Genomic DNA, 12,500 nt, shown 5'->3' with positions numbered 1-12,500 from the left:
TGGTTAGTAACAGTTTTGAAGTCGTCCTTTGGTACTTGATATTGAATTTGCATTATTCTGCAAGAATTTCATTTTGATGAGGCGTTAATTGAGTGTCATAAACTGTATAATATATGTTAGCGCAACTGATTTTGCTTTTTCCAAAATTTGGAACAAAGTTTTGTATGGAAATTGTTTAATGTTTACAAGATACTTGCAGTGGCATTTAAAAGAGCATTATTGTCTCATAATTACATTGGCTCTGCTCTGTGCAAATCCACCTGACACTTGATTTGAGCCAGTAAAGAAGACCTACAAATTTAAGTCCAACCCATTAATTTTTAGTATAAAATGACTGAAGCAAAGGCAAATAAATCTACACCACATATTATAGCATGATAAAACTCGGTCTTTATTTGATGATAAAGTGAAAAGGAAGTCTGCAAGCTGTATTCATACAAAATGAGGTAAATGTGTAGGTGTGACACTTCCACTAGTGGTGGATATTTTGATGTCCTATAAACATTTATTTTGAAAATGTTAGTAATTATGGTATTATCAGTCAGTTTCCCAAATAAGTAAATAATATAAAGTTTTTTATTATTTCTGCTAAAATGCACATTGTTATCAATTGGGTGCCACTTTTGCATTTGTCTTGGTTGTAATTTTCAAATTACACAAAATTTATACTTCCTTTAATCTTAGTACATGAAGAACAAGTACCAGATGGTATGATTTCCTGTGAGAAGGGAGAAAGAAGGAAGGAATGCAGAAGATAAAGGACATGGAGAAAAAAAAATCATAATTTTAAAGATTTTTATCTTTTTATTGCTACTAATTTTGAAGCAATTTGCCTTCAATCCTCAGACTACAAGCATTTTTCTTAGCAGCTTTTCCTTCTAAATTACCAACAGAGTTAATTTTTTTGTAGTCTTAAGTGATGCATAGTAAGCAATGACCCTAACTGTATTATAGCTATGTCTTTTGTCCCCTTATCAATGCAAGATAGAGTGAAATTAACTCCTTGGTAATGATGATGCATGCTTATGTGCTGAGAGAGATAATGAGGAATTCAGTATAAGGGAAAGTATAAAGCATTTAAACAAAGCAGCATGAGCTCTGACAGCAATGAAAGTGAGGAAGACATTAGGCCTAATGCACAGCCTGGATGTCATATGGTAATTGTATATTTGTTTTTGGAGGTATTCTTTTTTGCATTTTCTTGTCTAATTTTAGTGTGCTAGGGAAAGAAGCGGAGCTTATTACAGGTTTTAACAAGATTATTCAGATTTGTAAAGAATCATATGGATGGGATAAGAAAAAAAAATGTGCTATGTAACTTAACTTTTCATGGGAAGTGTATATTTATTTACTTATCTTAATGGAGAGAAAAATAATAGTACTTGAAATTTTATTTCAGTGGGTGAGCAGTATGAAATTGAAAAGAAACCTGAACAACAGAAGTCTGTGTTTAACCCATAGTCCTGATTGCAACTCAGACAAAATTCCATAGTAATGCCTACTCTTTTAGAAATAAGAAATGAGAGGTATCTCATAAAATAGTTAAAGAAATAAATATTATAGGAATTGCTTTTATTAGCTGAAAGGAAACTTCAATGAAAGAGGTGCACTTCCAACATTGGTTAATTAAAAAAAAGCTTAGTGTGATTTAGTTGGAGATTGGGTCTTAGAGTGAAATGTCAGGTATATGTTTACATGGTGCTAAACTAAAATTTAGCCATGGCAAGAAAGTACATTTTGTAATGTTTCATGTTGAAAAAAAAGACAAATATTGAGACAGTTTTATTAGTGTCAATAAAATGCGTATTCTTTTAATGATCAGTTGTGTTATACATAATTTCAGTGGTGTGACTGATCCTATTAGTTTGATTATGATTACTATATTGATTTACATTTTCTATTAAGATAGAAATAATTTTTATGCAGGCCAGACTATATTTTGTCAATTTTCAAGTTGTAACTGACCATTCATCTTTTCCTTTTTCAGTTCAGCAATCCAGACATGCCTGGGTACGTAGGCTTTGCCAATCTCCCCAACCAAATTCACAGAAAGTCTGTCAAGCGTGGCTTTGAATTCACGCTGATGGTTGTTGGTAAGTGGCCTGAGCTGTGTTTGTCTTCTGTGTGAATGGGTGCATTTCATGTGTTTTATATCTTGGGTTATTCTTTGGATATTTCACACCCCTCTTTTACCTTAACACTGGTCTTTCAATCTCTGGCCTTTGCCTTTATTATCTTCCCTTTCTCCTCCTCCTTTCCCTTTACCTCCCTCCATCTACCACTCCTCACCTTCTTCTACCTTCCCTCATCTTTACATCTCTTACTTCCCCATCCCGACCTAATTTCCTTATACTACCACCACCTTCCTTGTCCTACCCCCCCCCCCTACCCCACCTCACTTACCTCCCATCATCGTTCCACTTCTTAAGGGGCGGTTCAACTGGCCTCGTGTATGCGCGTTTCTGGCCGTACGCCTGGCTATCTGAAGATTGAACCCAGGTGGATTTCGAAACTGTAGTCTCGTTTTCAATAAATCTAGTTTTGCATTGTGGGCTTTTCTACCATTAAATATGTGTGTGTGTGTGTGTGTGTGTGTGTGTGTGTGTGTGTGTGTGTGTGTGTGTGTGTGTGTGTGTGTGTGTGTGTGTGTGTGTGTGTGTGTGTGTGTGTGTGTGTAAGTATAAGTATAAATATATACATATGCAAATAGATGTGTGTGTGTGTGTGTGTGTGTGTGTGTGTGTGTGTGTGTGTGTGTGTGTGTGTGTATAACAAATAAAAAATAAAATCAATGTAGCTTTCTGCCTACAAATTTTTCTAATGATCCAGAGCCATTCTCCTGCCACAGTATCTGGAAGCATTATAACATTATCTTTTCTACCATTTTAATTTTCTTCACTGTTGTGATTAGTTTATATGTTAACTTGTTTAGTCATTGTGAAAAGCTAGGTGTTTCATTGTTCTTTATTAAATATATTTAGTTTTATTATTTCTTTTTCCTTTCTTGATATAGATATTTGTATTATACGCCATAATTATGGTGATATTATTATTATTATTTTTATTGTGATACTGTAAATAATTATTGCTTTTATAATGATAATCATTGCTGTTATTTTTGAAGTCTAATTATCCTAAAACAAATATCCTGTTTCATGCCCCCCTCTGTCTCTCTCTCTCTCTCTCTCTCTCTCTCTCTCTCTCTCTCTCTCTCTCTCTCTCTCTCTCTCTCTCTCTCTCTCTCTCTCTCTCTCTCTCTCTCTCTCTCTCTCTCTCTCTCTCTCTCTCTCTCTCTCTCTCTCTCTCTCTCTCTCTCTCTCTCTCTCTCTCTCTCTCTCTCTCTCTCTTTCTCTATCTCTCTCTTTCTCTATCTCTCTCTCTGTCTCTCTATCTCTCAATCTCTCTCTCTCTCTCTCTCTCTCTCTGTCTCTCTATCTCTCTCTCTGTCTCTCTATCTCTCAATCTCTCACTCTCTCTCTCTCTCTCTCTCTCTCTCTCTCTCTCTCTCTCTCTGTCTCTCTATCTCTCAATCTCTCTCTCTCTCTCTCTCTCTCTCTCTCTCTCTCTCTCTCTCTCTCTCTCTCTCTCTCTCTCTCTGTCTCTCTGTCTCTCTCTCTCTCTGTCTCTCTCTCTCTCCCTGTCTCTCTCTCTCTCCCTTTCTCTCTCTCTCTCTCTCTCCCTTTCTCTCTCTCTCTCTCTTTCTCTTTTTCTCACTCTCACTCTCACTCTCACTCTCACCCTCACCTTCACCCTCACTCTCTCTCTCTCGCTCTCTCTCTCTCTCTCTCTCTCTCTCTCTCTCTCTCTCTCTCTCTCTCTCTCTCTCTCTCTCTCTCTCTCTCTCTCTCTCTCTCATTCTCACTCTTTGTCTCTCTTTTTCTCTGTCTCTCTTTTTCTCTGTCTCTCTGTCTCTCTTTCTCTCTTTCTCTCAATCTCTCTCTCCCTCTCTCTCTCTCTCTTTCTCTTTCTATTTCTTTCTTTCTTATTAATAATGTAATTTTTCTGCAGGTGAGAGCGGCCTTGGCAAGTCAACGCTGATCAACACCCTCTTCCTTACCGATCTGTATCCTGATCGTATTATGCCCTCAGCTCAAGGCAAGTTGCAGCTTTCCATACAGGAAGAGAGTTCAGTGTCACTTGTAGTTGTAGGGTTGAGTTGGCTGTTTATGAAAATCATCTTTGCTAGTGGTGTTGTTACTATATCATTGTTTGTGTATATTGTCTTACTAGATGAATGTGGGGTACATTGAGTATTTTCCTCAGCTTTTCCACTTCATGAAGGGACTATCACACAAGACACATTTTTGTGTACTTTCTTAAATAAACAATCTATCCTCATGTTTCACGAACTTAAATCTGTACATGTATTTATGAGCAACATGGACACTGCTCTCAAATCTTTCAAAGGCATATCTAGGACGGCATCATAACATAGCTGTGTATAATTTTCATCATATTTTGAAGGCTATAGATCCTCATTTTTTGCAAAAAACAAACAGGATTTGGGTAAATCAAGCTTAGGTCAAGCTCCTCTAGTTCCCCAGAAAGGTGGTAATTTCCTGAATTGAGTCTGGTTACTGTTATAAGACTTTATTTTAATCTTAATTAGGACCTGAGAACCTTTGTATGTTTTGTCTTATCCTATTAGGAGTGGATTTACACAAGAGAAATATTTTTGTTGTATTTTCTAAAAATATTTACAATAAAATACTACACTTCACTTTTGTTTAGAAAATAATTAAATGTCTCACTTGACATTTTTGTGGACACGCACTAATCTGTATAAATTTTGAGAAAGTACATGATAGATGTGCAAAATGTATAAAGTGCAAGGTAATTTACTTTTGTATGATAAGCCCTTTACCACATCTCAACTTATCTTCCTCTCCTCCCAACCCAACAGAATGTATTGAGAAGACTGTCAAGATAGACGTGTCAACTGTAGAGATTGAAGAGAGAGGCGTAAAGGTGCGACTGACGGTTGTTGATACTCCAGGTTATGGAGATGCCATTGACAACACTGACTGGTAAAGATATTTTTCTGCTGGAAATATTTGTATTGTGTTATGAAATGATGTTATTTTGTATTTAATGTTAAGTCGTGTTATAGGATACAGCTTTGATATGGCTTTATTTGAATTTAATCTGAAGGGATTAAGTACTTTTAATTGCACATGCCTCCTTACTCTAAATTGTAATTAGAGAAATGTTATAATTGATTCACTTCTGTCAGCTTATCAAGATGTATATTGTGTTTCTTTTTCCTTTTCTCTCTCTCTCTCTCTCATATTCAGCTCAATTCTTCACTGACTTATAATTTTTTTCTCTATCTCTCAATTCCAGCTTCCAGTCCATCATCAGTTACATCAATGACCAGTTTGAGCGCTACCTGCAGGATGAGTCTGGCCTCAATCGTCGCCACATTGTTGACAACAGAGTCCATTGCTGCTTCTACTTCATCAATCCTGCTGGCCACGGGTACAACTTTGAAATGATTGCAATAATTGTTGATGATTAAGAATATTGTATTTTATTATTTGTAATTTGATACTTTATAAGGTAGTGATATCCAGTTCATTTATAAGGCCCTCAGGTGTTAAGCATTGGCAGGCCACTAAAGTTCTGTGTCACATAATTTAATCTGATGATTTGGAAGAAGACTGGAAACCTTATTTTTTCTATCTTACAATACAAAACTTGAAGTTAGGGAAAACAAAAATGTAAATATTAACCCATTCGCCCCTTGTGGCAAGAATACATGCCATGCCCACTGTAATACATGTTTATTTATTGTATTTACACATAGATGGCTCTACAAGTTCTTAATCACCAAAAAGCCAGTTATCAGAACTACCTATCTCACCTGTTTACCCTTTTCCTTCACTTAGGAAAGGGTCTTTTGTATCATATCATTTCTAAAATATTTGAATGACAATTTAATGATCATAACATCAATAATAATAATAACAGTATCGATAGCAATGGTATTAATAAGAAAAACACATTTTCCCGCTAATTCAAGGAATGGGGAAATCAGGATCGGTAACTAGGGCCTACCAATGGACTCCTTGCCGGCTGAGCACACGTGGAGCCATCTGTATGTAACAAAATTCTCCAAAAACTACAGGGGACAGAACATAAATCCAGGGCGAATGGGTTAAGTCCAAGATTACAAGATTACCATTTGGATAGTTGCACATAAAGTTCAAGCTTTTGACTATGGCTAAGATTTTGTAGACCATATCATTTTCAGTAGCAAAAATATTGAAAGTCCTAATCTGAACATTGTTTCTGTTTTTCTTGTTGGTAATGACACTAAAAAGTAACAACTGTTAACCTCTTCCCGACGGGTCACGCCTATAGGCATCATAACAAATTTTTATGAGCATTTACAATTTTTTTGGTATATTTTATTTGTGTGGTACTTAACCCCTTGGTGACGGGTGTATGAAACTAAATAAAACTCTACGCTCTGGCGATCAATGGCAACGCGCCGACTTTGAGCGCGGGAGTTCGGTAAATCAAGCCAAATCACCTCCCCGGAGTGCTTTGGCGCTCCTCCGCCGCGTCTATAGACGTGACCCGTCGGGAAGGGGTTAAACATAGCATTATACAAAAGAGACCTCCTGGGCATAACAGGCTCTAGTTTGTATAGACCCATTTGCCAGAAACACAGAATTTTTTTTAACCCAATGCTGCTTTTCTGATGTGAAACCCCTCTCTCCTGGGCTGTATTCATAGCGGCCCAGGCCCCACTGCTGGGGAATTGTGTCAGCACTATAACATGCGTGGCATGACATGCCCACGGAAAACAGGACTGGCACATGCCACCTTGAATATAGTCCAGGCATGCCATGGCATGTATGTACATGCCACCCGGTGGCAAAGGGTTACAGCTGTGGACTGCAGTTGCTTGATGTGCCATGAAGGATATGCACTAGAAGGGTTTAGGTATATTGATAACATGAATAATACAGTAGGAATTTGTTTACCTTAGAATGATTTCTCATCTCTTTAGTGAGTAGTGGATGTGCTTTACTCAGTTACTATTTCTCTTGTCAGGTTAAAGCCCTTGGACATCCAGTTCATGAAGCAACTCCACAACAAGGTCAACATTGTTCCCGTTATTGCCAAGGCTGATACCCTAACCAAGCAAGAGGTGGCTAAACTAAAGCGAAAGGTGAGAGTAGTGTGTGAGGGTAGTGATAGTCAGGAGACTGAGAATCAGTAATGTGTTGTCATTTAGAGTGAGTGGTAGGCCTATTAATGTTTGTATTGTGTGTTTTGGCTGCTGTGAGTTTTTTCCTTGTGATCCTTATTATATTAGTCATGCTGTTCATGATTTTAACACTCCTTTCTTCCTTTTATTTTCCAATTTTTTATTTCATTCTGTTTTCTTTGTGATTCTTTGAAATCCAACCATTTAATGAGCAGCAGAGCATCTAATCGCATCTAACTACTTTTATCATTTCAGGTATTGGATGAGATAGAAGAGAATGGAATCCACATTTATCCACTCCCAGACTGTGACACAGATGAGGAGGAGGATTATAAGGAGCAGGTGAGGATGAGTATAAGGATTTAGGATAACTCTTGTCATATTTTGACACACTATGATTTGAGCTGTAGTCTTATCCCCTTAGATCTGGGTGACATGATTGTCACGTCATGAAAAAATCCAGGGCAAGGGGTAGGTGACAAGAACATGCCATCAGGGGAAAATCTGGCTGTCGTTCAGCTGAAGGCTGGGATGATGTAAAGGATACAGACAACAAAGAGTTACAGAGTTTTATTTTTCTTGCACTGAGTTGTAGACTACCTAGAGAGATGATATGGAGTCTGTGCAAAGAAAAAACTATTACCATCTGGATAATGCAAATCAAATGGCATATATGGGTATTGGAAAATGGCCAAAACTAACCAAATAGAAAGCAAAGAGTCTTGTCACTGCACACATGTTTGTGTGCGCCCGGCCAGCACCCACCCTGGATAGTGGCCGCTTACATAAGCCCAATGCCCAGATTTTGGGTGATTTGATTCCTGTGACGTAACTGGATCCTGTGGGTTAATTCATGAACTTTTGTGTAAAAGAGAAGCATTTCTAATATCATTGACCTAGGCCATGCCATATGTAAGTGAAGATAGAGAATTGGTAATGACTACTAGTAGAGTTTGGAAGGTACTTCCCAAATTATTCACGCTTCAGGTCAAGCGGTTTGTTATAACGCCTCAGGGCGTGACCCGTCAGGAAGGGGTTAATCACTTCCTACTTCTAGTTTCTTTCACATTCCATTTGCTCTTAACCCTTTACCATTTCTGTAATACCTCATCATACGTCTTACTGCTGCCTCCTTCACCAATCCCTTCTTCTCCCAAACTATAATCATTTTCCCTCTTTGTCTCCCCCACTGGTCCATTCCTTATTCTCTCTTCATCTGCCTCACTTGTATCTCTTGGTCAGTTTCTTATTCTGGTCTGTATTACTGAACACCATGATTCTTCCCCAACAGGTGCGATTACTGAAGGAGGCTGTGCCCTTCGCAGTGGTGGGCTCCACAACTGTGCTGGATGTGGGTGGCAAGAAAGTCCGAGGGCGGCAGTACCCTTGGGGTGTCATTGAGGTGGAGAATCCCAATCACTGTGACTTCATTAAGCTCCGTTGTCTATTAGGGTTAGTTTCTTCTTTTTCTTCTACATCTTTGCCTTCTGTCCATATAGTTTCTTTTTAAAGACAAAGACACAAGACTAATAGTAATTAGGTTTAAACAAGGAGAAAAGTTGAATATATTAAATGATAATGTTTATTATTGATTTTTTTTTTTATTCTTCTTCTTCTCACAATTATCAGAAACCGCTTTAATTATTTTTGTCATTTGCCTCTATGCTGGTAAATTATTGAAGCAGATTATAAAATTTAAAAAAATCCATTTTCAGTACCCATATGCAGGACCTGACAGAAGTCACGCAAGATGTACACTATGAGAACTACCGGTCAGAAAGGCTGGCAAAGGGTGGGTCAGCTCCCCTGACAGCAAGTGCTGCTACCAATAATGCTAACTCTGTTGCAGCTCCACCAAAAAAACAGTCGTAAGTATGCAGAGAATGTTTTGTTCTCGTGATTATATATATGTATGTTTGACCATAGTTGGTTGAGCAGGACATAAAGATATTTGCATTTGTGTGTATGCGTATTCTTGTTAAAGGAGTTGCATTTCTAAAGCTGATGTAGCCATGCACATTCCATCACCTTCAGAAAGAATATGTTTAGAGTAGTAAGAGATTCCTTATAACCAACATGGCTTACTTATCCATTTAGCTGTTGAATACTAATTCCCCATGTTAATTCCCAACAGGCCAACAGCCATGGTAAGTGGTCCAGACAAGGAGCGAATGGCCATGGAGCTGCAGGAGAAGGAAGCTCAGATCCGAAAGATGCAGGAGATGATGGCCAGGATGCAGGCCCAACTCCAGGACAAAAAATAAACCCTAGGCTGTATAGGAGGAATGTTTCAAACTGCAAATCAAATTTAATATATATAAGATTTTTTTTTTTTTTTCTCTCTCTTTTTTTTTCTCCAGAAGTTAAGAGATGGATATGGTACTTCTCTTTTTTATTTCTTTGTTTTCAAATTATATTATTGCAATCTATTATTATTTTGTTATTTTAAAGTAATTTCTGTAAGTGATTTGTTTTTTCCAATTTTACAATGTACTTAGGCCTCCTAGGAGACTTACCTCGGAACGGCTGGGAGTTGGGTAGTTTTGTAAGTCCAGACAACGAGAAAATAATATTCATTGCCAAGTGATTAGAGATGGCATAATTTTTCACTTATGTTATTACTGATCTGAAGAAATTAGTTGTAGTTATATAATGTTATTTTATTTTACTTTTTTTAATGGGAAATCCAAAACCCTTTTTTTTTTTTTTTCTTAAATTCTTTTTTATAAATATGAAAACAGAACAAAGGTTGCTAAAGGTTAGCTTATAAACAAACACAGAATGTATCTAGTTATCGTTCTGATTAAGCAATTTGTGCATGTCTCTTCGGTTGTCCCTCACTCACAGTGAGGAAGGTTGATAACCTCCTTAGTTATAGGCTTCCATATTTTGTAACAGGCATACATAGTTTTTTTTACAAATTATGAAACGCAACAAACATTGGTGTTTTGATTATTTATTTATATAAAGTTTTTGTTTTTTGTTTTTGATTGACAAACTTTAGGGAGTCCCTGTAGCAAGTAGAAAAGTCATGTTAAGCTTTTTTTTCTTCTTTCTTTCTTTCTTTCCTTTTCTTATTCTTTTTCCCCCCTCTTTACTGAGTATAACTTATAGACATTTTTAGGCATAAGATTTATTTGTTTCTCATGTTGCCCCAACCTACCCCATTCAACCCACACAGCTATTGATTCTCTCTCTCTCTCTCTCTCTCTCTCTCTCCTATGTCTTTTCCACAAACATCTTGATATTCCTTTTTCCAAATCTCTCTACTTCTGTCCCACATTCCTGTTTGTCTTCATCTCTTGCAGTACAATACCCAGAACGAATCCTCCCCCCCCTCCTCCACAACACATTCAGTCACTTCCCACCAAAGTGTATAATATTTAGAATCCATAGAGCAGTAAGAATTAGCGTAACATTTGAATTTAGTTTTGTAGTTTAATGCCAATTAGTTTAAGTTATTTTTTTATGATCTAGTCTTCCATCCTTTTTGCTGGCCCCCTATTGAAAAAAGAATAGATTATTATGATTTTCATAATCTGTGCGGAAGGCAGTTCATTTAGTTTTTGTTCGATTAAAACTGAGTACGTCTTGTGTTTACTGAAGACTGTCAATTTTAAGGAGTTAACAATAGCTAAACTTTACTCTTAAGGAATGTGGTTTTAAAGGACCAGTTTTTAAAATTTGATTGTTATTTCTCATTTTTATTTATTTTTTGGTAAATAGTTTCCCCCTTCCTTCTAATTCCATAACATTGTTGTCAATGTTTTCCCATACTCTCAGGCCCATGCAGTTGTGTTTAAAAGCATTGTTGATCAACATTTATGGGTAGTGACATACCTGCCTGTTACTGTTGTACGTGCCTTAAGAGAGAACAGGTGTAGAGGAAATTAAGTAAGGATTTTCTTGGACTTGGTCAGAGACAATCAAGTAGATGACATGCCATTGTAAGAGTAAAGGTAATTTCTGAGAATGAAGGAGGTTTGTCATATATACCAGCTTCCTCCTTTTATGTAACTCTTATGCATTAAACCTACTTTGCATTTTTAAGTTCCATGTGTGTCATATTCTCATTGAAATATAATTGTTGACATGTTCCCACTGAAATTTAAAAATTATATTCATAATGGACATTGTATATTAATGTAATATTGTAAACTGTAACAACTGTGACACTGTATAATTGTCAGTATATCAAATCTCGTATTCTTAAAGGTGACATATTTTTACTCGTAAATATGAATTTATACCATATCAAGTAATCATTGGTTTTAGAGGACACATATCCATGTTATGAATTTCAGATGATATGTGTGATAACAAGTTATGTCCTAAGTTCAAGACATTTTGTGAAGACAGGCATTGAAGAGTATATACACAGTTCGAATGTTCAGCCCTCGCAGGTGTATAGGGAATGGTTCTTATTTTTGTAAGTGTACATTTTGGGTACAGATGTTAGACTGTTGTTGTTGGCCATTATGTCCCCCCCCCCCCCCTAGCCCTCAAACCACCCCCTATCCCATCCATCTCTTGAGACTAAGGAAGAGGCACTCTGCCCAATGCCTTGACATGTCTCGGCACCAAGGTTGATCAGTGACATTTATGAGTGCCAAACCCATTTACACTCACTTGAAAGCTAAGTCTTAAGGGGGGGAAAAACAAGTGAAGATTGCACCACATTCCATCTAGAACACCTCCATCTTTTGTATGTATTCAACGAGCTTTATTTTGTTTTTAGTTTTTGAGCATGTGTGTGTGCGTGCAATAATTTTTTTCCTCTGTTTCATTATTATTATTATTGTAATCATACTCCATTTGTATTATTTATTTTATTTTTTGTTTTTTATTTTATTTTTTTGGTAACCATAACCCTAATAAGATATACTTTTTATAATTTTGTTAACAATTTTTATATGAAGTTTTGTGCCAGCTTGTTTTGCATACTTTGATTCCACTAAAAAAAAAGAAAAAAAAAAAATGTTCATCTGCTTCAAAATTATGCCAAGAAGTCTTACTCCTTAGCATGAGCAATAAAGCCAGTATTTCATTCATTGTTTGTGTATCCTTTTTATATTAACTCAATTCCACCGGGAAAATGCTGTGCTCATTTTTTGGGAAATATCTCTGCACATAGATGGCTCTGTTAGTGCTTAGCCACAAAGGAGTCAATTAGTAGACCTTGTGACTTTACCTGATTTCACCTTCCCTTAGATTAGCGGGAAAACCTTTTTTTTTGTTTGTTTGTTTTTACTAATGCTATGAATATCGATGGTGTTATTTT

The 12,500-nt window shown here is 36.8% G+C and overlaps 1 protein-coding gene across 9 annotated transcripts in view; it reads left to right on the top strand.

The window, feature by feature from the left end:
- Window positions 1-12,266, top strand: part of LOC125037302 (septin-2B-like) — a 43,947-nt gene extending 31,681 nt beyond the window's left edge. For 7 of the 9 annotated variants that reach the window (XM_047630369.1, XM_047630370.1, XM_047630371.1 and 4 more), the window contains 9 exons: window positions 1,988-2,093; window positions 4,009-4,095; window positions 4,904-5,027; window positions 5,344-5,478; window positions 7,063-7,180; window positions 7,475-7,561; window positions 8,511-8,671; window positions 8,935-9,087; window positions 9,354-12,266. In XM_047630369.1, the coding sequence (XP_047486325.1) occupies window positions 1,988-2,093; window positions 4,009-4,095; window positions 4,904-5,027; window positions 5,344-5,478; window positions 7,063-7,180; window positions 7,475-7,561; window positions 8,511-8,671; window positions 8,935-9,087; window positions 9,354-9,483 (1,101 nt within the window). In that variant the 3' untranslated portion in view covers window positions 9,484-12,266. Of the gene's footprint in view, window positions 3-809; window positions 1,158-1,987; window positions 2,094-4,008; window positions 4,096-4,903; window positions 5,028-5,343; window positions 5,479-7,062; window positions 7,181-7,474; window positions 7,562-8,510; window positions 8,672-8,934; window positions 9,088-9,353 lie in introns of those variants that run through there. The other 2 variants (XM_047630373.1, XM_047630374.1) reach the window with 2 other exon arrangements.
- The last annotated feature ends 234 nt before the right edge of the window (window positions 12,267-12,500 follow it).

Source organism: Penaeus chinensis, chromosome 23, assembly GCF_019202785.1.
Source record: "Penaeus chinensis breed Huanghai No. 1 chromosome 23, ASM1920278v2, whole genome shotgun sequence".
Taxonomy (NCBI): Eukaryota; Metazoa; Arthropoda; class Malacostraca; order Decapoda; family Penaeidae; genus Penaeus; species Penaeus chinensis.
This window is presented reverse-complemented; position numbering and strand designations above follow the sequence as displayed.